Source organism: Podarcis melisellensis (assembly GCF_964234715.1).
Source record: "Podarcis melisellensis genome assembly, chromosome: 9".
In the NCBI taxonomy this organism is placed as follows: domain Eukaryota; kingdom Metazoa; phylum Chordata; class Lepidosauria; order Squamata; family Lacertidae; genus Podarcis; species Podarcis melisellensis.
In genome coordinates, this window is record NC_138541.1 from 21,803,789 (window position 1) to 21,829,798 (window position 26,010).

Consider the following 26,010-nt stretch of genomic DNA (forward strand, 5'->3'; position numbering starts at 1 on the left):
GCCTTATTTTCTGTATCAATAATGCCATTCATATGTTTTGAGACTGAAACAAGGTGAGAAATGTAGTTTAACTAGTGTTCTTATAGCCATCAGAGGCCAAATGCTTTGTTTGAGTTAAAGCAGGTGAATCAAAGTCAGATGAGAATTAAAAAGCAGACCAGTGCCTAACAGATGAATCGAAAAACATAGTTCACATTTCAGGGAGCAGAAAGGAAACAATGTTTTCTGCTACTTCATTTTGTGTTCCAAGCCCAACATGTACACATCTTGCAATCCATTGCATCTTGCATAATATGGCAGGGGTGAGGGAAGCCGTGTTAGTCTGCTACAGTAAACACAAGGCGGAATCTTGTAGCACCATATTGATGAACAGATTATTGTGGCATATGCTTGTAAATCTGTTAGTCTTTAAGGTGTAATCAGGCTCAGTCACGAAGGGTTGCTAATTAAAAAAAAAATTCAATCCATTCCTCGTTGGCATTTAACAGTATCACTAAAGCAAAATGTGCTCCCGTGCCATTAAAAACTCATGGCGGGCAGGAAGTCAACTGGTGAATTGTTTCCTAGCATTTGTTTGTAACATTTCTATATTCTACCTCTGAGGAGCATTTCAGCTTCGTAACAAGCCAAGAAGTAGATCAGAGTAGAAGATACATTTCACAGCAGAAGACGAATTTGAATTTTGATTTCCCAAGTTAATACCCAATCACGCCCTGCTGCACTGCAGTGGATAGACAGTGTTTTAGGTGTCATGTTGAGCAAACCTTCATCTGCTGAATTTCCAAGTGTCAAATGTGCAGGTTCCCCCCCCCAAAAAAATGGCAATGCCACTCCGTGTCTGAGGATTCAGCTATACAGCTGCAAATAAAATGGTTTAAGTGTGTTTTAAGTGCAATATGCAATGTGACACTAGATGGCAATGGTGAGCCTTATGGAAAATTCAATGTATTTTAAAAATTACTTTAAAAAAGCATTTTCAGAACAGTTTTTATATGTGTCTAGATTGCACCTGAGTTCAATAAAATAGGCACGCAGTTCCTACTCATTATGTAGATAGAAGGGAAGTGGTGATAGTGTGAAACAGCATGAATCAGATTCTGTCTAGCAAATTCAAAGCTACTTTATCATTCAGTGGGCTCCAGTGGCATCTCCTCCCTAGAATGTGCTGTATCAGGCAGAAAGAAGACTCAAGAAACCAAGGTGGTCATGCGCCCTGCTTTGCAGAGGCTTGCCCTCTGTCTGAAGGAGTCTTCTGCTTGAAATATAAAGTACCACAAGATTCAAGGGAAAGTAGGAGGATATCTTGATTTGAAAATGTGAATAAGTGAAACGAAAATGCCCACAGTCGTCTGACAGGTTATTCCTAAATTACAGCCACAAATACCTCACGGAATTCCTAGGCATTCTTACCTTTTATTGAGGCAGCAGTAGATGATTGGGTTGTACATGGTGGAGCTCATAGCAAGCCAGAAGGTGGCTAAGTAGACTTGCTGAATGTATTTCCAGCGGCCCAAGTTCTCATAGATGCCAGTAGCTATAAAATAAATATGGTACGGCAACCAGCAGACTGCAAATGTCAGGACGACAACAATCATCATTTTAACCACCTGCAGAAAAGGAGAGGAGTTTTGGAAAAATGTACGGACATGAATGTCTTTTAGTCATGGAATTTTATTTTTTGAAGAGAACTAAAATACAGGGAACACACCCCCACGATACAAGAACACTGAAACCAATAAAGAAACTCACTAATAATAATCCTGCCTATCTGACTGGGTTGCCCATGGTATATCATGTTTGTGGGATAACAAGCACACAAATGATAGCATATATGTCTTATTATATGACATGTGCATCATATTCAGAGGTAGATATATAGGTAGAGAGATACTAAACTGGAATTTGATCAGAAGCTTCCATGTAGGAAATAGGCAGAAACCACAGTGTAATAATCTCTTTGACATAATAGCTCCTGAACATCTTTTATTCCATGCAACACCAGATTATTAATGTTGCCCATTTGCAGCTGTTAGAATTTGAGATAAATCTATCAACATTCTGGACATATGGATGATAATGGGAAGAGGCAAAGCAGAGTATTAAGCAGGAAATAACATGTGCCAATATCCACCCCCTGAACCCAGGCAGCACGAAGCATTCCAGCAGGGAACCAGGCCAAAGGATAGAGACTGAATTAGTTTTCATCAAGTTATTGTCCCTGCAAGGCTTAATGTGAGCAGCTGTTTTTCTCCAGGGCACTTTCTCCCTGGTGTGGCAAACATTGGTTTTTGAGAAGAGAATTGCCCACACAGAATTTACATCTGAATCAAAAGGTGCTTGATTTAGTGACCTCTGTGATTTAAGAAAAAGCAACTATCTGCATTTGGGCTTGCTGAATGGCTAGCTAGATCTCTTTTATGATTCACAGACCACAAACACATAATGAATACCATCTTCCACTTCTCCATTACTTGATCTTTATTGTGCTGTTGTGTGTGGTTTAGTTTTAGTTTTTAGTTTGTTGTCTAGTCTCTTTGGGGGTCAGCAGGTCGAAAAGCCAGCGACTGTATGAACGGATAAAACAAAGGACTTGACACATGAAGTGATGGACCCTCTTGAGAATGGTCAGATAAGGAACACTTAACTTCATTCATTTCCCTCTACTTCAAAAGTAATAACCATAAACAGAATATGGAATTCCTTGACCAGAGGTTCTCAGTGGAGCACAAAGGATAGAACAGAAAGAAAAAGTCTAGGTCAGCAAACTTTTTCAGCAGGGGGCCCATCCACTGTCCCTCAGACCTTGTGGGGGGCCAGACTATATATATATATATTTGGGGGGAGAACAAATTCCTATGCCCCACAAATAACCCAGAGCTGCATTTTAAATAAAAGCACACATTCTGCTCATGCAAAAACACCAAACAGGCCTCACAAATAACCCAGAGCTGCATTTTAAATAAAAGGACACATTCTACTCATGTAAAAACACGCTGATTCTCGGACCGTCCTCGGGCTAGATTTAGAAAGCGATTGGGCCGGATCCAGCCCCCGGGGTTTAGTTTGCCTACCCATGGTCTAGGACGGTTATGCATTAAACAAGAAGGAAAGATTAAATACTCTTTAAATGAGGAAAAACCCACAATACTCTTTTTTTAAAAAGATGGTTGTCAGAAAGGACACTAAAATAAGATGTGCTGGGATGGCTTCAAGGGCACCCATCTCCCCTGCAAGCTTAGAGAGGTGTAGAGGAGGTGAATGCAGAGATTTAGCAATGGGCATCCTTTTCCCCTTTGGCATAGTTATGACTGTAGCTCCATGGTAAGAGGATCTGCCTTGTGGTGGAAGGTTCCAGGCTCAATCCACATCACATCCAGGTAAGACTGGGGTTGTGCTTTATGTGGAACCCCAGAAAGATGCTGCCAGTCAGTGTAGACAATACCGAGTTAAATAGACCAACCTTTTGATTTGGTATAAGGCAGCTTCCTATTTCAGTGCTAATTTTTTTGCTGCCCCCGTTTCTCTCTGTTTATGCTTGGATGATGCCTGAAAGCAAAGAAGCCACAATGCCATGACACACAACATCAAAAGTGGGTTTTTTCATGTCTTGTTGTTCCTGTGGGTCATGTCTTCTGGCAGCTTGTGGATGATGGAAGCCTTCTTATAACTGGTAACTGAGTGCTTTCCCCAGTGTTGTGACCTGCCCGTCCTGTGTCACTGCAGACTCAGAGATCTGCTTCTGTTATATGTAGAACTGACCAAAAATAAATAAATAAATACTCCCGCGCCCACCACTGAAATTGGTAGTGCTGAAAAAGATGATGGAGATAACTTTTACTAAAAAACTGGAGGCATTTCTATTAAGTATTTTAGATAAAGAGATCCCAAAAAATCTAAGAGAGGTATTCTTGTATGCATCCACAGCGGCTTGTATTCTTGTGGCCAAGGGATGGAAAGATCACGAGGCTCCAAAAATAACAGATTGGCAAATCAAATTACAGGAATTGGTGGAGACGGCTCAACTGACTAGTAAGCTCAGAGGAAAATCAAATCAAAAATTTGCGGAAAAATGGGATGGTTATAGAAGATATGTTCAAAAATACACTAATAGTTTTGACTCCGTGCTAGCATTCAAGTGATAAAGGAACTAAAAGGAGGTGGACAACAATTAAGGATTTATTATGTTTTCAGAATGTATTAGACAAATTATATAGAAAGGTTTATTGTTTTGTGTACATTCAAATGTAAGATAAAATATATGCAAAAGGGACTTGACAGGAAGTCAAAGTTGAAGAAAAGATTTTGGAAGCTAAAAGGGGAAAAAATATTTACTTTCATTATTATCATTTTATGTGTGGGTGTGGGTGTGTGGGTGTCTGCACATATGTGTGTTGTTGAATGCAATGTTTGGGAGGAAATAAGACAGTAAATAACAAATAACAAACTAAAAAAAGAAAAGAAAAAGAAATTGGTAGTGCTGGTGATCCAAGAATTCATACTGCATTTATTTAGAGTTATCTCCATGCATTCATTAATTTTCACATTCTTTTTGACCATCTAAAGCAGTTTCCCCCAACCTTGGGTCTCCAGCTGTTTTTGGACTACAACTCCCATCATCCCTAGCTAGCAAGACCAGTGGTCAGATTGATGGGAATTGTAGTCCCAAAACATCTGGAGACCCAAGGTTGGGAAACACTGAAGTAGGGCACCAGCAGTTGAAGGCCATTGGGCCAAATCTGTCCACCCTCTGTGATGCCATCAACACATCAATTTTCAACTGCAGCAGGGAAAGAGAGATACAGGTGAGTATTATTTATGTCAAAATAAATTGGCAGTAGGCAATTTTGGGGGTGGGGCAACAGGGAGCTTTGGCTCAGCAACCTCCAAGGTGGCTGGAGGGTAAAAAAATAATTGTTCCCATCAATGAAGACATGAAAAATTAGTTATAGTGGAAAGGTTTGGTTTTGAGGGGTTACTATGTGTCAGCCAACATTCATCCTTAAATATTTATCTGGAAGTGTAGTTGCATGTCTTAAGCAGTAATATTTACATGCTGCTCAGCAAAACATGCTCTCCAGGTAGCTTGCAGTAAATAATACTAACAACAACAACAATAACAGCAGCAGCAGCAGCAGCAACAAGAAATTGTTTAAAGCAATTTAAGCACCTCCATGAAATTAGAACTAAACAAAATCAGCAACAGCATGAAACAGTCTAAAAGCAGCAACGTCAAACAACATCAGTACAAAGATGAAAATAGTACTTCTAGATTTTAACATTTTAAATGATTCTATGGTTACAAGACATGGTAAAATAAATTAAAGTGTTGAAAGGATTCCAGCCAGGTGTGGAACCACTGAAAAGAGTTTCTATTGTTTTGATTGCTCCTGCAATTGCAATGATCAATCTATTTCCGCACAAGAAGTTTGAAGACATGCCAAATCATTGCTTCACCGCTATGAATTTGGAGGATTTGGAAAACTGCGTCTCAGAATGATAGAATCATAGAACTGTAGAGTTAGAAGGGACCCCAAGGGTCAACTTGTCTAAGTAAGGTAGGAATCTCAACACACAGTTCCCCATCCAATTTGAAACCAGACCAGACCCTGCTTAAGCTTTGCAAATATGCTAGCTGCTTTATTACTGCACTCTGGGAGGAATAAAACTAGTGCTTTTCCTCAGTGCTACTTTAGCCCTATAAATATAGAAAATTGTAGTCCAGCTCTCCTCCTACTGCAATAACTACCACTTACATTTTAACAGTGTGCATTTATTTATTGCATTTTCTCCCAACACAAGAACATTTCCTTGTAAAGAGTAGGCAGCATATACTTAAAGAGAAAATATTTTGCTTTTGTTCATGGACGGCTTCTTTCCCTATCATTGAAGTCCATTTCAGAAGCTGCTAAAATGGAATAGGAAACATGTATGTACCTCTCTAGATGTTGTCAAGACTCCCTCTTTCATCATCCCTGGGTCTGAAGGGACTGGAATCTAACAAAATCTAGAGAGACATAGGTTCTCCATTCTGGCTGCTAGTCATAAAAGAGAAGAAGGAAACATGACCTCAGTACTGAGCACTCACACTTTGCTCCTCCTCTCTGCTTTGGTCACATGTTTTGCATTATTAAACATTATGGGATTGCATTATGAGTTTTCCCATCCTTCCTGCCCTTGGGGAAAGTGGGGTCTTTCAACATAATGATGTCACATCACCTTTTTTTGCACTACTAGGAGTGCAATTCTATCTATGGGACTTACTTCCAGGTCAGTGGGTATTGGATAGCACCTAAATGCAATTGCTGCAGTAGTTGGTGGATTGTAACTGAAAGGAAATATGATGCAGGTAAAGAAGAATGGAAGGCAAAGATGTCTATGGCAATATCTCCAAAAGCCAACTTTGTGTGGTGACAGCAACATAGAAGAGGTTGGGATGAAAGAAGGAAGAAAGTGTGTGGCTTTGCAACACTGGGGGTGTTCTATGAGGGTATAATTTGCATACCTATGTGTCTGTTAGCTGAGCTCTACAAATCAGCATCTGTGTGCATCTATAGAGATAGATTGTGCTTATGTTCAAAGTAGCACGTGAACGAGCCTTCTGTTATACATAAAAACATATGGAAATGTTGAATTAAGGGTGAAATCCTATGGACCTCCAAAGTGTGTGAGAGAGGTCTGTTGCTGTCCAATGCTAGATCCCACAGGGAAAGCAGCAAGGCTGCTCAGGACCATGGATAGCTCCAAGTGAGCAACTTGCTCCAACTTTCATCCAGAGCAGACTGGGAGCCTTTAAGTCACTGTTTCCTGACTATCTCCTCCAGACTCTATCTGCTAATGGAGAACTTCAGAGCTTTAAAGCGCCAACCCCCTGTACTGAAGACAGGAATGCTTTGTCTATCCATAGCCTTCTGCTGTGGGAGGCATCTGGTTCCTCAGGCTTAGGGGAAAGTGCCCAATAGGGTCCAGGCTCTCATCACAGAGGCCCTGGTGGCTTGGGAATTTATTCTGGGGGCTCCTGTTTGGCAGCTTTGAGTGCAGTGGTTTGCTGATTTCCAGCAGTCAACTCTGACTCTGTGTCTAGATAGCTGCTGGATTCAGGGATCATGATAGTTGCAGTGTCCTGGCTTCTCTGCAGGTGGTAATAGCAAAAGTGGGGCATTTCAGGATTGCAACAGGGGAAGGTTGTGATTTCTGGATCCAAAGCCCCTCATTCCCAGATGCCTTCTCACCCTGGGGAAAAAAAAGATCTGCAAGCCCTGACACTGCACAACTATTTTCTGAATCAATGATGGAGAAAATTTGAAAAAGCAAAAGAAAATCAAACGAGGATAAAAAATGGAAAAGCCACCCCATTTTCGTTTTTTAAAAACACTAGTAATTATTTTTAAGTTGTATAACAAATGTAACCAATAAAAATAAATTAAAGAGGAAAGAACATTACAAAATCTGGACCTTAACCAATTGAACAAATTCAGAAACAAAAATATGAAGATGTATCTTTGTGAAGAAAACTTTTGAATAAATGTAAAGGGTTACAAAAACAACAACAAGAAGAAGACAAACATTTAACAAATCCATATATTGGCACACACCCTAGGGACTCTCCTTTCGTTGTCTGAAATATTTGCATAAGCAATAAATTTCTACCAGTCTCCTGCAATTTTTTCTCTGCATTTACTTCCTCTAGCTATTCTTAGTGTACATGTAAGTTTCTCTGCTAGGGATAATGCCAAATCCTTTTACACAATGCTGTTAAATCAGCTCCATTAAGGTCCTTCCAAAAGCTGGCAATAGTCATACGCACAGCTACAAAATTAGCCAAGCAGGGATTTATCAAGTCTGTATTATCATCTGTAAATACATTCAGTAGCACAGGCTCTGGGGTCTTCCTAATAGATGGTTAGGTGATTTTATCCATGCTGCACCTTGACTTGGACAAGCCTAGCAGGGCTTAGGAAGTGGTGACTCCTTTGCTAAAGACTCCACTCCTTTGTTACTCCAAAGTAGGGAAGACTGGGATCAGGTGGATGGTGTGCCTGCTCAGTCTGCAGTCCAGCTGCTGGTTTTGGGTTCTTTATCTTTAAATTACACCTGTAGTGGACAGCTCTTCAAAGAGAAGTCTGCCTTCTGCAGAGTAGGGCACACGGCCACACCAGGTAACAAACAGCCACTCCAGACTTTGTTCTAAGCTCAGCTCTGATGCCACTGTCCCATTTTCAACCTTTTATCTGTCTTACGTTCCAGAAATGCTGACTTGTCTATAGTATGGCATCATTAGTGGACTGAAAACAGTACCCAGTACCACAGGCAAAATTATTATTATATTGTCATAAATCATCCAGCAATTTTCACGGCAAATTGCATTTCTCCACTCCATTTCTTCTGTTCCCAGTGGGTTAGGTTGTTCCTTGCATTGAGCTGGCAGGCATATGGCGTCAATCAATCAATCAATATGATTAAGCACTTGGTGATCAGTCTGGCTGTTTCTCACCAGCTTCTCCCAAGTTCTGCTTTATCCTAAGGAATCAGCAGATAATTTATTTATTTTTATCCAGCAACCTGACGTGTCACTTTGAAAATCTATAAAAGTGTATAAATGAATGCACCTTTATACACTGCATATTTATCCTTCCTGGAAACTGTCGTTTGTTAAAGGTGCCAAGAATTGCGAGGAGCTAAAATTCCTGGAGTGGTTCAACACTCAAGTCCTCAAGCCAGTGTGGTGTAGTGGTTAAGAGCGGTAGACTCGTAATCTGGGGAACCGGGTTCGCGTTTCCGCTCCTCCACATGCAGCTTCTGGGTGACCTTGGGCCAGTCACACTTCTTTGAAGTCTCTCAGCCTCACTCACCTCACAGAGTGTTTGTTGTGGAGGAGGAAGGAAAGGAGAATGTTAGCCGCTTTGAGACTCCTTAGGGTAGTGATAAAGCGGGATATCAAATCCAAACTACTACTACTACTACTATTCTTCTTCTTCTTCTTCTTCTTCTTCTTCTTCTTCTTCTTCTTCTTCTTCTTCTTCTTCTTCTTCTTCTTCTTCTTCTTCTTCTTCTTCTTCTTCTTCCCAGAGAAGTCTGGGAACTGTAGCCCAGGGAGTCCTCTTTCAACTCAGCCCCATTAACAAAGGTGCTTTGGGTGAAGCCATGATCATTTAAGGTGCCATGATATTGTTTAAAATATTTAGGGCAGATGGGGCCCTAGACTCAACATGCATCACGGCAGAGGTGAGGGACCTTATTTTCTATCGACTGTCACATTCCCTTGCAGGTCATTCCCATGGCAAGAAAGGGCAGATCCAGAAGGACGCCCCCTTTCTCTCTCTTTCTGCCACTCCCTTCCTCTCTGACACCCTTCCTCCTCAGATGAAATTAGGCCAAGGCCCCCATGTTGCCCACCTTCCAGCTCTATGACATCCAGTTTCTAATTTGAGGAGAATGAGGTGGTGGGGGAAGAGGAGCTGACACACAAATGCCAGTGATTGGCAAGCAGTTCCCTTTGCCCTAGTAAGGGCATTGTGCTACATAGATCCCTGAAGAAGACCTGAGGTTTCTTCATTTGCCTGGAATATAGATGGGATGCATGGTTTGCATTAGGGAACATTGTTTGACACCCCTGACATGGCATTCTTGTGGAAGAATGAATCAGGAGCACAGATGGGGAAAGGTATTTCAGTGGTTACTAGCCATGACAGCTATGTCCTGCCTCCACTGTCAGGGGCAGTATATGCACCTGAATAGCAGTTACTGGGAATCACAGGTGGGCATACTGATGTTGCCCTCATGTCCCACTTGCAGGCTTCCCACAGGCAACTGGTTGGCCACTGTGAGAATAGGATGCTGGACTAAATAGGCCATTGGTTTGATCCAGCAGGCTCTTTTTATGTTCTTATGTCACAGAACAGAATTTTCTGTTCTTGGCATAATCACGGGCAAAGCTAAGAGCAACCACCACAAACCCTCTCACAACACTGATTGAGCTATCCTTATCAAAGGTCTCAAGCAGGGCCAGACTGAGGTTTGATGAGGCCCTAAGCTACTGAAGGTAATGAGGCCCTTTATATGACCAGCTGTCCTCTGTCAACAACAAATTGTCACTGTTTTTTGTGTTGAACATAGGCTATATGGTAATTTATGGACCTAATAGGTATCTAAAGCCATTTGCACATGCAGAATGTAGGCACCCTATATATAGAAATGAGCAAACCAGTGATATTTTAGGGAGCAGGCTAGCAGGCGGGGCCCTTTACTAACATCATAGGAGCCTACACAACACAAAAGACTGTTGTTGTATGTAGGTTTTATTTTATTTGTTTTTTTATCTTATATTTTGGAAACGTACATCCAGGTTTTTTCCCTTTACATTTATTGGGGGCCCCTAAGAGAGTGCAGCCCTAAGCTACAGCTTGTTTAGCTTATATGTAACTCTGGCAGTGGTGTCAAGAGGATTACAACAAAATTGCAATGCTATCAAGTTTTCCAAGCACCTCGGCAATAAACTATTTCTTTGTCCTTTGGAGTTGCCTTTTAACAACAGCAGTAAACTTTGCCCGGAAACTGGAATTGATAGCCCAAAATGAAATACTGGATGCTTGCAAAGGTTAATGGCAGAGAAGCACCTATCTTTTTCTATTTGAAAATAACATGGATGCAGGGATACTTGAGACTCAGCTCCCACAGCCTGATTAATATTCTGCCCACTATCAATCCATGCAATTGCTAAGTGCATGAATGATGCCACCTCTAGTTTGGTTCTGAGCTGCATGAAGCAATTGTCAATATTGATAAGAGAACCCTATTAAAAAAATAAGAGTGAAAAGACAGAACTTGTTTGACACATAAAACACCATTTATTTGAAAGAGGCCTCTGTTCTTTGGGAGAAGTCATTTAGTTTGAATGAATCACAGGGAAAGTCAAGGTGCGGGAGCATATCTACATTGCTATGCATTAAATCCATTTATTACCAAGTTTGATATCAACAGACCTTTTGCCCTCCCAATTTTAGTGTTAAATTAAGAGCCGGAAATTGAATTAATTGCTATTCCGTTAGCAGAGTGTAAGGAAATGTGTTCCATTGCCTTTAGTAGTGGGATGGTTAAATAAATAGTATGCAGTGGCAGGAAAGTTGACGTTAACAGGCTTAATTCAAATTAGAGATCCCTGTGAGAATATAGATGAGATTTCTGAAAAAATGCTCTTTCTTTCTGGATGTTTGGAACAAGAAATGGAGAGGCAGGTGGTTATTATAAATCCTAGCTCTGATCTGGACAGAAAACAAGTCCTGCATTGGGTTCTCCTCTTTCGCCAGTGTTAGGCTACTGAAAGGAGGAAAAACCCATTGCATCCAGAATTCTAGAATCTGCTCAGCTAGAGGCACAGAAACTACTCCCAAGCATATGTGAAGATTGTTGGCAGCACTGCTGATCACTGGAGCCAGCCAAAAGAGAATTTGCTGCCTCAGGTAAATATGGGTTTATTGCTTGTCTCGCTCCACACAAACCATGAGTGGTAACCAAAGCTTTGTTCATGGATTTACAGCTTGTGGTTTTCCTGGACGGGACAAACTGAGCCTGAATTTGGATGACATGCTAAGCCAAACAATGGCTTCTCTTCAGAGTAGCACAGCAGCAGCACCAGAGGGGGAACAAAGCAGCCAAAATATCCTCTCTGGGAACCCACCGGCTTGCGATAAACCATGGTTTGGCTCTGTGATCTGAACCAGTGGTTTGCTCAAGGCAAGCCAGTGAACTTTATAAGAGTTCTTCAGGCATTACAACTAAGAAGGGGCAACCAGAGTAGAAAAGCACTCTTGGTCTGCACTTTTAGCTTGTCTCTGTCATCATATGACTTGTGCCAGCTTCCTTGTTTTCTGGTGGAACTTCTGCAGCATGGGAGCAAGCAATGAAGCCCTCCATATGTTTGCTTCCCTGCCCTTCCCTGGCTAAATCAGTGAGATCAGGGTAGGGTGTTTGGACCTTGGAGGTGATTCAATGTGACTAACAAGCAATAATAAAAACAAGTTGAATGAATACAACTTAAAAACAAGATTAAAATACAACATTAAAATATTGAAACATTAAAATATTAAAATGCAGCCTCATCACAGGAGGAGAAAGGAAAAAGAAAAAAGAAAGAAGAAAGAAGAAAGAGGGGGAGGGAATCAAATTGGCTCCAAGCCAAAGGTCAGGCAGAACAACTCTGTCTTACAGGCCCTGCGGAAAGAAATCAGATCCTGCAGGGCCCTGGTCTCATGAGGCAGAGTGTTCCACCAGGTTGGAGCCAGTGTTGAAAAGGCCCTGGCTCTGGTTGAAGCTAATCTTCCTTAGAGCCCGGGACCACTAGGGTGTTGCTATTTATGGACCTTGAGGCTCTCTGTGGGGCACACCGGGAGAGGCGGTCCCGTAGGTACGAGGGTCCTAGGCCGTGAAGGGCTTTAGGTGCAGCTATAGAATGGCAATAGTCTTGGTGAGTGATTTGGGCAATGGAAGTGCTGCCCTGATCATTCTCCCACACCTTACAGAAGCTTTTGAAACCATCCACCATGTTATTCTTCTGGGTCACATATCAGGGTTGGGCTTAGACGAAGTGCATTACAATGTGTTCAACGGGGCATACACCCAGCATATGCAGGATTATATCCTTAGAGATTTCTTTGTTCTGAGCATTGCTTTCAAATAAATTTTCTTCTGCACTTCTTCTTTACAGTGTCTGGCACAGCGAGTGATTTTTCACTTTATCACCACCACCAGACCTTTGACAGATCCTTAGCAGCAGAAGGACTTTTGCTAACAGAAAAGGAGATGGTGGCACCAACCTAGAAAATTGCCTTGTAAAGGATTTGGCTGTTGTTTCATTATAGCATTTAGCCTATAAGCTGAAGATAATGGGAAGCTTTTTAATGGATGACATGGTACATGGTGTTCTCATTCTCACTCTTTACAGACCATGCTAATGACCTAAACGTAGCATTCCAGAATGGTACTTTCAGCATATATTTAGCCAGTTTTGATTTCTCTCTCTCTCCCCCCCCCCTCTTCTTGTGCTTCAATATTAAGCATAGTGATCTGCTCTTTGGGACAAATGAGTGTTGATTTACTGCATAGGTCAACAACCATTCTGAGTCCAGGGGCAGATATAAGGAACCTCTTGGCATCACAAGAGGGACACTGATGATGCTAAAAACCCACCCATCCACTGCAAAACAAGCAACACATTATAAATACCCCCCAAAAAAACAAATAAAAAACCAAAAACACGAACAGAGCAAACAAGTCTTGCTGGGGGAGAAGGACCATAATTGAGTGGTAGAGCACCTGCTTTGGTAATCTCTGATATCTCCAGATAGGACTGGGGAAGTCTCCTTGTCTGAAAACTTTGAGACTCACTGCCAGTCAGTGTGGAATATATTGAGCTAGATGAACCAATGTTCTGGTTTGGTATAAAGCAGCTTTTTATGTCCTTATTGCTCCAACCCCTACCCCCAAAACGAAAAGTGAGAGCAAAAGTCACATTTTATTTTAGCAGGCACAATGTCTGTGGGCAATGTGTTGGGGATCCCACATCAGTAATCTGGAGAAATGTGTAATTTCACTCACTGAAAAATTATAACTTGTATGTGGATAACTACAAGAGAATTTGGGTATTAAAATGGTTTATCAAATTGTATATCTGAATTTGAGCTTTTGGGTCAAGCTTAAAGTTTTGAAGATGTGCTCCAAATGATTTTGTATCAATGCAATATGGATAGCTTTGACATTCAATTACCAAAGTAGGTTTCTGCCTCTCAGATATGACATTTGACCGCTCTTAAACAGCAGAAGGTTGCAACTAAATCTTGCACACAATTAAGCTGGCATCAAGCTTCAGAAAAACTGCTGCCGAAATAGTTCTAGGGTGAAGGAGAGAGCATTTGTTTTGTACAAGGTGCTCAATGCTCCAGCAATCTCAGTTACTAGAGCAGAAATTAATCTGGCACATAAAAATGAGTCCGTCAAACACTGCCCACCGGCAACCCTTTATCAGCACTGCAGCCACCACTGCAAGGGGAGGAGTAGAGATTTGAATTCTAGGTAAGCTGTCACTCATGGCTTGAATTGCTAGAGTGGCATCTAAACTCACAGACTGAGGGGTGCTGGGGGGGGGGAGCAGGACAGCCCTTTGCTCACCTCTCTCCTTGAGAGGCCTTCGTACAAACTGCCACAGCTGTTGGAAGAGGTGGCACCTGACCTGGAGAAATGTGCTTGTTGTGCTCAGAAGCCAGGAGACAGTGTGATGTAGTAGTTAGAGGGCTTATCCACACATACATATTGCCTGCTGTTTTCCAGGCACAGGTCTGAGCTCTGAAGCTCCATATCCAAGTGCTTTCCCCTCCCTGCACCCAGAGCATTTCCTGCAAAAATAAGCCTGCTCTTTAAAGCTGAAGTGCAAAACTGGTAATTTGGGTTTTCTGTGGATTGCTCTTGGCTCCAATTCAGCTTTAAAGAGTAGATCTTCATGGAGAAAGCTATGGAGCAAAAGAAAGAGTCCTCAGACACAGAGATCTGAGGTGTGGACCATGCCTGGGAAGCACAGAGAAAAGGTAAGTGTAGATAAACACTAGGACCTGGGAGACCAGGGTTCAAATTCCCACTTGGCTATAAAGCTCATGGGGTGACCTTGGGTCAATCCAATTCTCTCAGCCTAACTTACCTCACAGGATTGTTGTGAGGAAAAAATGAGGAGGATGAAAATTATGTGTACTACCTTGGACTCCATGGAGGAAAGGCAGGATAAAAATGCAATCAGAAAAACAGTAAGTAATTCTTCTGACTGGGATTCTGAAGTAGGGAATGGGTGAATATGTCAATATCACTCTAAAGTACTACTGAATTTTCACAAGGGTTTAAGAACTGGACTTAAGACTGGAGAAGCTGGAATTTACAGTTTCTCCCATGTCTTATCTTGTAGTTAATCCTATACTCTGCATTTTCAACCCTCTTAGTTTCACTGACAAAATGAAAAGGAGGTAGTAAAATGGCTCATCCAGTTCCCTCTTGTGCTAGGCACAGAAATACTGGTGTGACCCAATTCCTCTTTGCACACCCTGTATTGTTGTTGTTGTTATTTCTATGCCACACTATACCTGAAGGTCTCAAGGCGATTCACATAAATATCAAATACATAAAATCAAAACAAAATCAACAACCCAATAACACGCCCCCCCCCTCCCCCAGAGAGCCAGCATTTTAAAAAGGGTATAGGAAGTAGATCAAGTCAGGCAAAGGCCTGGTTAAAAAGGAACGTTTTTGCCTGGTGTGTAAAGGTGTATAATGAAGGCGCCAGGTGAACTTCCACAGATGGGGAGCAACTGCAGAGAAGGCCTGTTCTTGTGTTGCCACCCTTTGGACCTTTTGAGGAGGCGGCACACGAAGGAGGGCCTCAGAAGATGATCTCAGAGTCTGGGTGGGCAGTGGCGTAGCGTGGGTTGTCAGCACCCGGGGCAAGGCAAGTAATTTGCGCCCCCTAACCCATGGATTTGCACCCCCACACCGTGGATTTGCGCCCCCTAACCCCCAGATGTTGTGCCCGGTGCGGCCGGCCCTCCCTGCACCCCCACGCTACGCCACTGTGGGTGGGTTCATATGGGAAGAGGCAGTCCTTGAGGTATTGTGGTCCTGAGCCGTTTAAGGCTTTATAGGTCAAAACCAGTACTTTGAATTGGGCCTGGAAACTAATTGGTAGTCAGTGCTGTTGGACCAGGATCGGTGTAATATGCTCAAACCGTCTTGCTCCAGTGAGCAACCTGGCCACTGAATTCTGCAACAGCTGAAGTTTCCAAACCGACTACAAAGGCAGTCCTATGTATAACACATTGCATCTGGTAAGCATAGACAACAGTAGTTAGGCTATCCCTGTCCAAATAGGGGTGTAGCTAGGCCACCAGTCGAAGCTGCTGGAAGGCACTCCAGGCCACTGAGGCCACCTGAGCCTCAAGTAATAGCAAAGGATCCAGGAGTACCCCCAAGCTACAGACCTGCTCCTTCAGAGAAAGTGTAACCCCATCTAAAGCAGGCAATCTCCCACCCATCCGGTTTAGGAAACCACCCACTAACCCATCCTCAGTCTTATCTGGATTGAGTTTCAGTTTGTTGGCTCTCATCCAGTCAATTACTGAGGCAAGACACTGGTCCAGAACTTCCACTGCCTCATCTGCAGATGTAAAGGAGAAGTAGAGCTGAGTGTCATCAGCATACTGCTGACAACATACTCCAAACTTCCGGATAACCCCACCCAGCAGTTTCATGTAGATGTTAAATAATGTAGGGGATAGAATTGAGCCCCGTGTAAGCCCACATTGAAGGTTCCATGGGGCTGAAAAGCACTCCCCAAGTAACACCCTCTGGTTGTGACCATACAAGTAGGTCTGGGACCACGTCAAAGCAGTGCCACTCACTCCTAGTTTGGAGAGTTGCTCCAGAAGGATACCATGGTTGATGGTATCAAAAGCCGCTGAGAAGTTGAAAAGAATTAACAGGGAAATGTTTCCCTTGTCTCTCTCTTGACAGAGGTCATCATACAGAATGACCAAGGCAGTTTCTGTGGCAAAACCAGGCCTACACCCTGATTGAAATGGATCCATAAAATCAGCTTCTTCCAAGAGCACCTGGATCTGGTCTGCGACCACTCGCTCCAGAACCTTCTATAGAGATGACAGTAACTCAGATACAGCCAATCGAGGCCACACGTCTTTTATTTATTTTATATTGTATTCTCCCTCATCTCCCTCATCTCCGAGCTGGTAAGAATATTTTTATTAAAACAAAAAGACGGAGAGGCAGATACTGTATGTTTTTACAGCTTCCCCCTGAGAACAGGCACACACTGTCCTCTAGCCGGTCCTCAAATGCCTGTGCAATCAGAAAAGATGCTAACAGTAACACCTGAAATTGAAAGTGCCATGGTTCCTTCCAGTGTGACTGAAAAAATAAAAAGGAGGTGGGAAACCCATCATCCAAACATTTCAGGCCATACATTATGCAAAAGGCAGCACCCGCTCAATCAGGGAGAAGCAGGACTTCATTAATGTCATGGATGAAAGTCAGGTTGATAAATGGCATCATCATTTTAACCAAGGCCGTTGGGAGCTCTTTCATTAGTGCTTAGAATGTTTTTTTTAAGCCATGACGAAGTCAGAACTGACAGCAGAGAAGACAGGATACTGACATCCTGTTATCATTGTGGATTTATTAGAGCCAGGCTGTTCAGTTAGCTATAAGTATAAACACACACACACACACACACACACACACACACACACACACACACGTATCATCTATCTATCATCTATCTATCTATATCTATCTATCTATCTATCTATCTATCTATCTATCTATCTATCTATCATCTATCTATCTAATCTATCATCTATCTATCTATCTATCTATCATCTATCTATCTATCTATCTATCATCTATCTATCTATCTATCATCTATCTATCTATCTATCTATCTATCATCTATCTATCTATCTATCTATCTATCTATCTATCTATCTATCTATCATCTATCTATCTATCTATCTATCATCTATCTATCATCTATCTATCATCTATCTATCTATCTATCTATCTATCTATCTATCTATCTATCTATCTATCTATCTATCTATCTATCTATCTATCTCTATCATCTATCTATCTATCTATCTATCTATCTATCTATCTATCTATCTATATCATCTATCTATCATCTATCTATCATCTATCTATCTATCTATCTATCTATCTATCTATCTATCCTCTATCTATCTATCTATCATCTATTCATATCTATCTATCTATCTATATCTATCTATCTATCATCTATCTATCATCTATCTATCTATCTATCTATCTATCTATCTATCTATCTATCTATCATCTATCTATCTATCTATCTATCTATCTATCTATCATCTATCTATCTAATCTATCTATCTCTATCATCTATCTATTTATCTATCTATCTATCATCTATCTATCTATCTATCTATCATCTATCTATCTATCTATCATCTATCTATCTATCATCTATCTATCTATCTATCTATCTATCTATCTATCTATCTATCTATCTATCTATCATCTATCTATCTATCTATCATCTATCTATCTATCTATCATCTATCTGTCTATCTATCTATCTATCTATCTATCTATCTATCTATCTATCATCTATCTATCTATCTATCTATCATCTATCTATCTATCTATCATCTATCTGTCTATCTATCTATCTATCTATCTATCTATCTATCTATCTATCTATCTATCTCTATCATCTATCTATCTATCTATCTATCTATCTATCTATCTATCTATCATCTATCTATATCATCTATCTATCATCTATCTATCATCTATCTATCTATCTATCTATCCTCTATCTATCTATCTATCATCTATTCATATCTATCTATCTATCTATATCTATCTATCTATCATCTATCTATCATCTATCTATCTATCTATCTATCTATCTATCATCTATCTATCTATCTATCTATCTATCTATCTATCTATCTATCTATCATCTATCTATCTAATCTATCTATCTCTATCATCTATCTATTTATCTATCTATCTATCATCTATCTATCTATCTATCTATCTATCTATCTATCTATCTATCTATATCTCTATCTATCTATCTATCTATCTATCTATCTATCTATCTATCTATCATCTATCTATCTATCATCTATCTATCTATCTATCTATCTATCTATCTATCTATCTATCTATCATCTATCTATCTATCTATCATCTATCTATCTATCTATCATCTATCTATCTATCATCTATCATCTATCTATCTATATCTATCTATCTATCATCTATCTCTCTAACTACCTATCATCTATCTATCTATCATCTCCTACTTTCCCACTTACCAGCGCAGGGCTTAAAGTACCTATAAATGTGACACACCAACTGGACAGAGACCATTTATCTACAATGATCCATGCACTGATAATATCAAGGGCGAGTTTGATTTTATGTAGGGCTGCCTTGGAGGTTGGTCCAGAAACTGTGGCTAGTGTAGAATGCTGTGGCACAGCTGTTGGGCTTTAAAGGGTGCTTTTAAACACATGGCATGTACACAGCCTTCCTCTCTATGTTTCCCATTCCTCCAAGCAGCAGCCAACACAGAGAAGCAGAACGAAGGAAATAGGAAACCCACAACATGGAGCCATCCCATCACACATTTTGCATTATTAAATATCCCAAGGGCAAAAGGACGAGGCAGTGCAAAAGCCATTCATTCACTATCACTGTCCTGTGCTGGTCCTTGGAGCAGCAAGGCAGCGATGCACATCGGTCGTCACAGCAAGGAGAGCTGAGAGTTTCTGGGCCTCAGTGTCCTGACCACCTCTTCTATGCTCCCACTTCCTTTGGAGAGAAGGAGAGTTTCAGCCCTTTGGCCTGAAGATGGAGGCTTCTCCTGTACCCCATGACCTCACGCCTACTGTGCTGTCTGCACCATTGGAATTTGCATTACTAAACAGGCAATCACAACCATAAAGCTACAGGAATTAATCCTGTACTAACTAAGCAAGAATTAGTGGTACATTACCTTCCTCTTGGCTTTCAGCTGCTCGTGATATTTGTCAGATGTATCGCCAGGGATCTCTCCGCCCCAAAGGGTAATTCCAACGATTGTGTAAGTGATACCCATGACAAGCAGTGGGAAACAATAGACAAGGGCGATCACAATGACGTGGTACCTGCAAGAGAGCAGCACTGAACTGATGCATTCTTGGAGAAGGACCCTTCAGAAGTTAAGCATCTGGTTGTCTTGGTAAAACAACCAGGCTTCATTTGAAAGATAGGGAAACGTGGGCAGTGTGCCCATTCAACATTAGGAATAGTATACTAATTTCTTTTTCACACACAACATCCCTTCATCTTGTGTGAAGGGAACATGAAAGGGAAAAGAACTTCCATCCAAGATAGGGGAGGTTGGTCCATTTGGGTGAATGGGGCAATGCACTACCAACCTTGGTCTGCCCTCAGCCATGCCTATCTTCCTAGGGAGGCTGTTAGCTTCCTTTTCCTTAGTCAGAGGCAATACCTTTAAAGCACACCTGAAGCACTTTCTCTTCACCTTCCCATAAGGCTGCCAGGAACAGATTACTCTTATCAGAGGTCTGAGCTTCCAGAGCTGTTGAAATGTGGCTAAGGGCTGCCCAGGGTTGTATATGGACCTAGAGCAACTGTTTGCCCACCTATGATCTAAGGATATGTTTCATCCTACAGGAGCTCCTTCTTGACACCCAAGGTCTTCTGATGAGGGCCTGTGGTTGCTGGAGCCAACTTCCTACCTGACACTGCATCCATGGCAACAGAAATGATGAAAGAAGGCCACTTGTATTCCTCCTTTACCTCCACCTCTCCACTAAGGACTTTCACTATTAATTCAAGCTACGAGCTACGCAATCTTTGCTTTGGTCCAGCACAATAGGCTATGCTCTTAGGAGGCCCACACAACAACAACAGCAAAGCATGCAAAAGCGCCATTTAAAGCGCAACTTACGTAAATCGTTGTTTCATGCCGCCTGGCCACGAAACGTAGCACAAAGTCCTTGCGGGCATCACATTCGTCTTGGAAAAGAGGCACTGTGGCAAGGCAAGCAGAAAGGCCAGAATCCATATGCTTGCAATGACCACTTTCGTAGCTGTGGCAGACAGTCTAGGTTTCAAGGGGTCAATAATGGCCATATATCTGTGGAAACAAAATTGGCAGAAAACGTTACAAAATCAGGAATGGTTTGAATGCTTTCTCTTTCATACAATACAATGCAGGAAATGAAAATGACTCTTTGGTAACGTCTCTCGCCACTCCTCAGTGGTTGGGCAATAGGATGGCTACAGTGCCGCAAGGCAGAAGATAAATAACTGAAGGCTCCCATGATCCCAAAGTAATAACCCACAGAGGAACTGCCCAGTAAGTCGCTCATTTGATTCATTGTTCAGGCCTTTCATCTTTCCGTTTCCCCTGCAGAGGAGTGATTATGTCTTGCCTTGACATTGCCTGGGACTGGATCCTCTTGACTCAGTAGAAGCCTCAACATGCTTCCTACAGACATGTCCATAGGGTCATGTGTCACAGAGGGAACTTCTTTTCTTAACATTCTTTTCTTCTTTTCTTTTGGCTTCACACGGTAACTTCCCAGTTCGCTATTTCAAGATCAAGATGCCTTTTTTTTTCATTACCTCTGAACATGTGCACAACAGGCAGATTTTTATTCCAGTTCGTTTTAGTGTTTTTATGTATCATTTTTAATGATGTTCATAAAGCATCAAAGCCCTTTTGTGCATTCGCTCTTGTCTACGTTGCTGTTGACAGCAGAACTGGTGTTGGTGGGGCACTAAATCTAAGCGATGGAACAGGCTGTATTATTCTCCATACTACCTTGTAAATATATATGGGGTAGATCATGATAGTTCAAAGGACGGTAATTGGTTCTGTGTTTGTAATCGCAAGTGCCCGCCTATCTGGCTAGACTTGCCAGAGAATTGTATAATAAACAGCTATTACCCTGATCAAACTCTAACAGAGCTGAATGTCTATTCAATGTCCATTCTAGAACCTCCTGGGACATTTTTTTTAATAAAAAAGATGAGGTGAGCAAAATTTCAGATTTTTATACAGTTAAATTAAGGGAAACCTATCAGTTTGCAATGCTGGTACAGTCGGGACTGGGACCAAGGCTTGCCCATTCATTGGAAATTTGTCCAATTGCTTCAAAGTATGAGTCCTGGAAAAGATGTTGAATAGCTTCCAATGGGGTCTGTGTTTCTCCAGAGGAGGGAATGTAGCCCATGCTTTGCAGATGGAGGGTTGCCGGTTCAATTCCTAGCATCTCCAGTTAAAAGGGGTTCAGGTGATGGGTCCGTTTCCATCACCTCAGCCCAAGACCCTGGAAAAACAGCTGTCACTCAGGATGGACAAGATGAGCTAGATGGGTCTCTCACCTGGTGTAAGGAAGCTACCTGCAATGCTGTGGGAAGTCTTTTCCTGTCTTGTTTCTATTGTTACATTTGTGTCTCACTCTTACTCATCCACTGTCACTTACCCCACCCCACCCCATTGCTAGGCACAATGCACCCACCTCATAAGAGTGTGAAAATGAGAACCTGGTGTGAGTTGCTGATTCCCTCTTTCCCTGGCCAGGAGATGGAAGGAGCAATGAATGAGAGGGTGCTGACTTCTAGCAACTCTAGCTCATCACAGGGCACTAGGCAAATAGCTATTATGATTATTATTTTTTGCAATGCAGCCCCTCTGTTTTCTTACCCTAAGGAATATTATCACTTTTGTACATACAGTGGTACCTCAGGTTAGTTACTTAATTCATTCCGGAGGTCCGTACTTAACCTGAAACTGTTCTTAACCTGAAGCACCACTTTAGCTAATAGGGTCTCCTGCTGCTGCTATGCCGCCGGAGCACAATTACTGTTCTCATCCTGAAGCAAAGTTCTTAACCTGAAGCACTATTTCTGGGTTAGTGGAGTCTGTAACCTGAAGCGTCTGTAACCTGAAGCGTATGTAACCCGAGGTACCACTATACCTGTTTGTGTAGTAACCTTGAATTGCAAACTGTGCTATAAGACAGGTAACAAAGAAAGATTTCAGCCCTGATTACTTCACGAGTGAGTTATTTGAGGCACATGGGTGAACAAGCATTTTGTTTGGATGAGATGATACACATTTGGGACATGTGCTTTAATTGGATAGATGGTTATTTCAACATTCTGTTGCTGATGCTTCAAGGAAGTTGTTCTGTATATTTAAGGAGTGGGGAAAACACATGTCCCAAGCACACACAATCTCTGTTCGCCTCTACCAGTCAACGACCTAATCTCACAAATTAAGATTCCTATTCTTATTAGGTAGCAGAAAACAAAAGTTCCACAGACTCATGACTGTAAAGAGTGGCAGGGGAGAACCTTGTTGTGCGTTGCAGTGTGTACGCTGGAGGGAAATAAAACAAATAGTCCATAAAATGGTGTCTTGTGAAAAAAAGATTTTAAGAAGGCATATTTGAGAAAGATAATCTTTTAGTACCCATCTCTTTGGAAATATCGTTTGCAGAAAACACTGTAAGACAATGACTTTCTATGGAAACCCACGAGAAATAATCAGCTCAGGTTTCCCACAGTTTCAGCAATATAAACATCAAGAACATCTGTGAAATTACATTGTTTCAGTCCCAGCATAACCACAGGACATAAAACTGTGCAAGTGTAAGAGGCTTGGATGTCATTTCAGGAAAAAAATGAACATTAACTTAGGTATAGGAAGTAGAAAAATCTGGAAGAAAAATGCATGGGCAACCCCCTCTGCCCACCAAGTAGCCTGTAGCAGAACACATGTTCTGCATGCAACACATCCCAGGTTCAATCTTTGGCATCTTAGCATAGGACTGGGAAGGTCTTCTGCGTGCTATCCTGGGGAGCTGCTGCTAGTCAATGTAGGGCTGATGAAGGGTACATCCATGCCTCCATTTGCCCTGCAGCCTTTCCCTGCAAAAACCTGTGCTTTACTGCTGAATCAGACCAAGGTTTACAGTGCTTGCTGTGGCTGTAGAGACTGATATGGGAGAGATATGTTTTGTTGCAGCTGGGGTAGATGAAGGCATCCTGTTTAGCTGCTGCAGATGCACCATGGCGTTTCTTCTCTCTCCGCTCCTCCCAGCAGTTATTCCTCCTCTGGTCACTGTTACGGATGTCTGTCTCCAGGCCCTGCAGTCGTCTGCGAGGGATTCCCACAGAGTGGAGTTGATCTTGCCAGCCATCATGTCATGTTTGCAGACCTCTTTGCAGTGCAGAGTTGGTCTGCCAATGAGCCCGGTGCCTGAAGCAAGCTCCCCATAGAGCATGTCCTTGGAGATCCTTCCATCTTCCATTTTTGTGGACATGACCAAGCCAGTATAGATGTTGCCGAGACAGGAGTGTGAACATGCTGGGAATGTTTGTTTGGGAGATGACATCTTTATTTGAGACTCTGGCCTGCCATGTGATGCCCAAAGGTTTCTTGACACAGCACATGTGGAAAGTGTTGAGGCATTGCTCCTGGCAGTTATATGTTGCCCCATGACCCACTTCTATAAAGCAGCGTGCTCAACATGCAAGCCTGGTAGATCTTCACCTTGATACAGTGGTACCTCAGGTTACAGATGCTTCAGATTACAGATGCTTCAGGTTACAGACTCTGCTAACCCAGAAATAGTACCTTGGGTTAAGAACTTTGTTTCAGGATGAGAACAGAAATCGTGTGGTGGCAGCGGGAGGCCCCATTAGCTAAAGTGGTACCTCAGGTTAAGAACAGTTTCAGGTTAAGAATGGACCTCCAAAACAAATTAAGTTCTTAACCCAAGGTATCACTGTATTGCATGTTAGCATCACATTCTCCCATACTGTTTTGGAGAGGCGAGCCATTGCTGTAGCTGCCTTGCCAATACACTTGTCCAGGTCACTGTTGATGGAAGGGATGCTGGTTATGGTGGAACCCAGGTAGACAAAATTGTCTACCACCTCAAGCATGTGGTGGTCAGTGCTGATGCATGGAGTCTTGACCCTCCATCCTCCACCTCCAGGATGTCCTACAGATTCAGGAATCGGTCTAGTAGGAGGGTACCCCTTGAAACCTGCAACTGGCATTGCACAAAGTGACATATATCCATCTTCCATTTCAATGGATCTCGCTCAGGACCTTTTCCTGATCCATTTTGGCCATGGTGATCCATATGGCTTTTAGCCGTGTTCTTTTTGCTTTGATGCCAGAAACATTAAGCTCCCACTCATAAGGAAAACAGATTCATTTGCAGAAGAATTTTGATACCCTGTGCACCATGTCCTCATATTGCTATTAATACATGAACGAACTGTCAATTTAATCCTTCATAACATTTTGCTCCTTTCAGTGGCTTTTGTGGGGGAAAAGTAAGTGGCAATTATTGCTGATAAATATTAATGCCATACTCCAAGCTTCGTAGATATCCGGGATATGGGGAAATGAGCCGCTTGCAAAATAACAGCAGTAATAAAAAAAAATACTTAGCATTTTTCATAGTGATCACAGTGTGCTATTGACTCCAACTCAATTAAGCTTCTCAGGCTTTTTGTGAAGTAGGAAAAACAGAAAGATTGCTTCATTTGCTACTGTAATGAAAAGAAGATCTTGCATAACAACACATAGCATTTGAAAAGCTAGTTTGAACCTATGGTTTCATCTAGTCAAGGTTAGGTGGTGGGAAGAAACAGGGCGGGGGACTGATTCAATCTCCTAGATAGGAGAAGCAGGCAGTGTATTTTGGAACACCATTAAGGCTGAGGCCACCAACCTTTGGGGGCACATTGCAAATGGGAGAAACTTTTGTGAAGACACACACACACACACACCACAAGCAAACACAGCCATCTGTTCTGTGGGTTCCAATAAATGCTAGGACTTTTCAGTCAATTCAACCAAATCAGTTGCGGATTGCTCTGGAGCAAGTCAGGCCCACCCAGAATGATCTGGAGCACTCCAGAGTGCTCCAGAGCTGAAAAACACTCTGTGAGAAAGCCCTGGTAGCCTGTCTCCAAAGTGTTGTAATTAGTAATCATTAATAAATTTAATTAATTGTACTTAATTATTAATTACAACACCATTTAACATGAATGTCAGTGTGAGGAGAATAGGACTTTGCTCATGTACAACTCTAGCTTCCAATCCACAGCTAGAATCTCACCAAACACTCTGCAATTACAGTGCCTGAATGGGGGGGGGGAATCAAACATTAACGGTGGCTATCACAATAAAACATTGGCGCTATGCTACCTGTCTGAAACTTGGCAAGGTTTCTCTCCTCTTGGGAGGCTACCACTTCTTCAAATTTCATGCAGTTATGAGCAAAAACAAGAAAGCTACAGCTGTTTTGGTTTCCTAATGCAAATGAATCATCAGAAGACAGAGGGTCACATTTAGATGCTTTGCAAATCACTTATGAG

At 41.9% G+C, this 26,010-nt stretch overlaps 1 protein-coding gene across 1 annotated transcript in view; it reads right to left on the minus strand.

The window, feature by feature from the left end:
* TACR3 (tachykinin receptor 3) overlaps positions 1 to 26,010 on the minus strand; it is a 34,504-nt gene that overhangs the window by 3,103 nt on the left and 5,391 nt on the right. Inside the window, exons 2-4 of the mRNA XM_081925164.1 lie at positions 20,549 to 20,737; positions 19,589 to 19,739; positions 1,411 to 1,607 (exon numbers count right to left, since the gene is read on the minus strand). Coding sequence (XP_081781290.1) covers positions 1,411 to 1,607; positions 19,589 to 19,739; positions 20,549 to 20,737 — 537 coding nt within the window. The remainder of the gene's footprint in view (positions 1 to 1,410; positions 1,608 to 19,588; positions 19,740 to 20,548; positions 20,738 to 26,010) is intronic.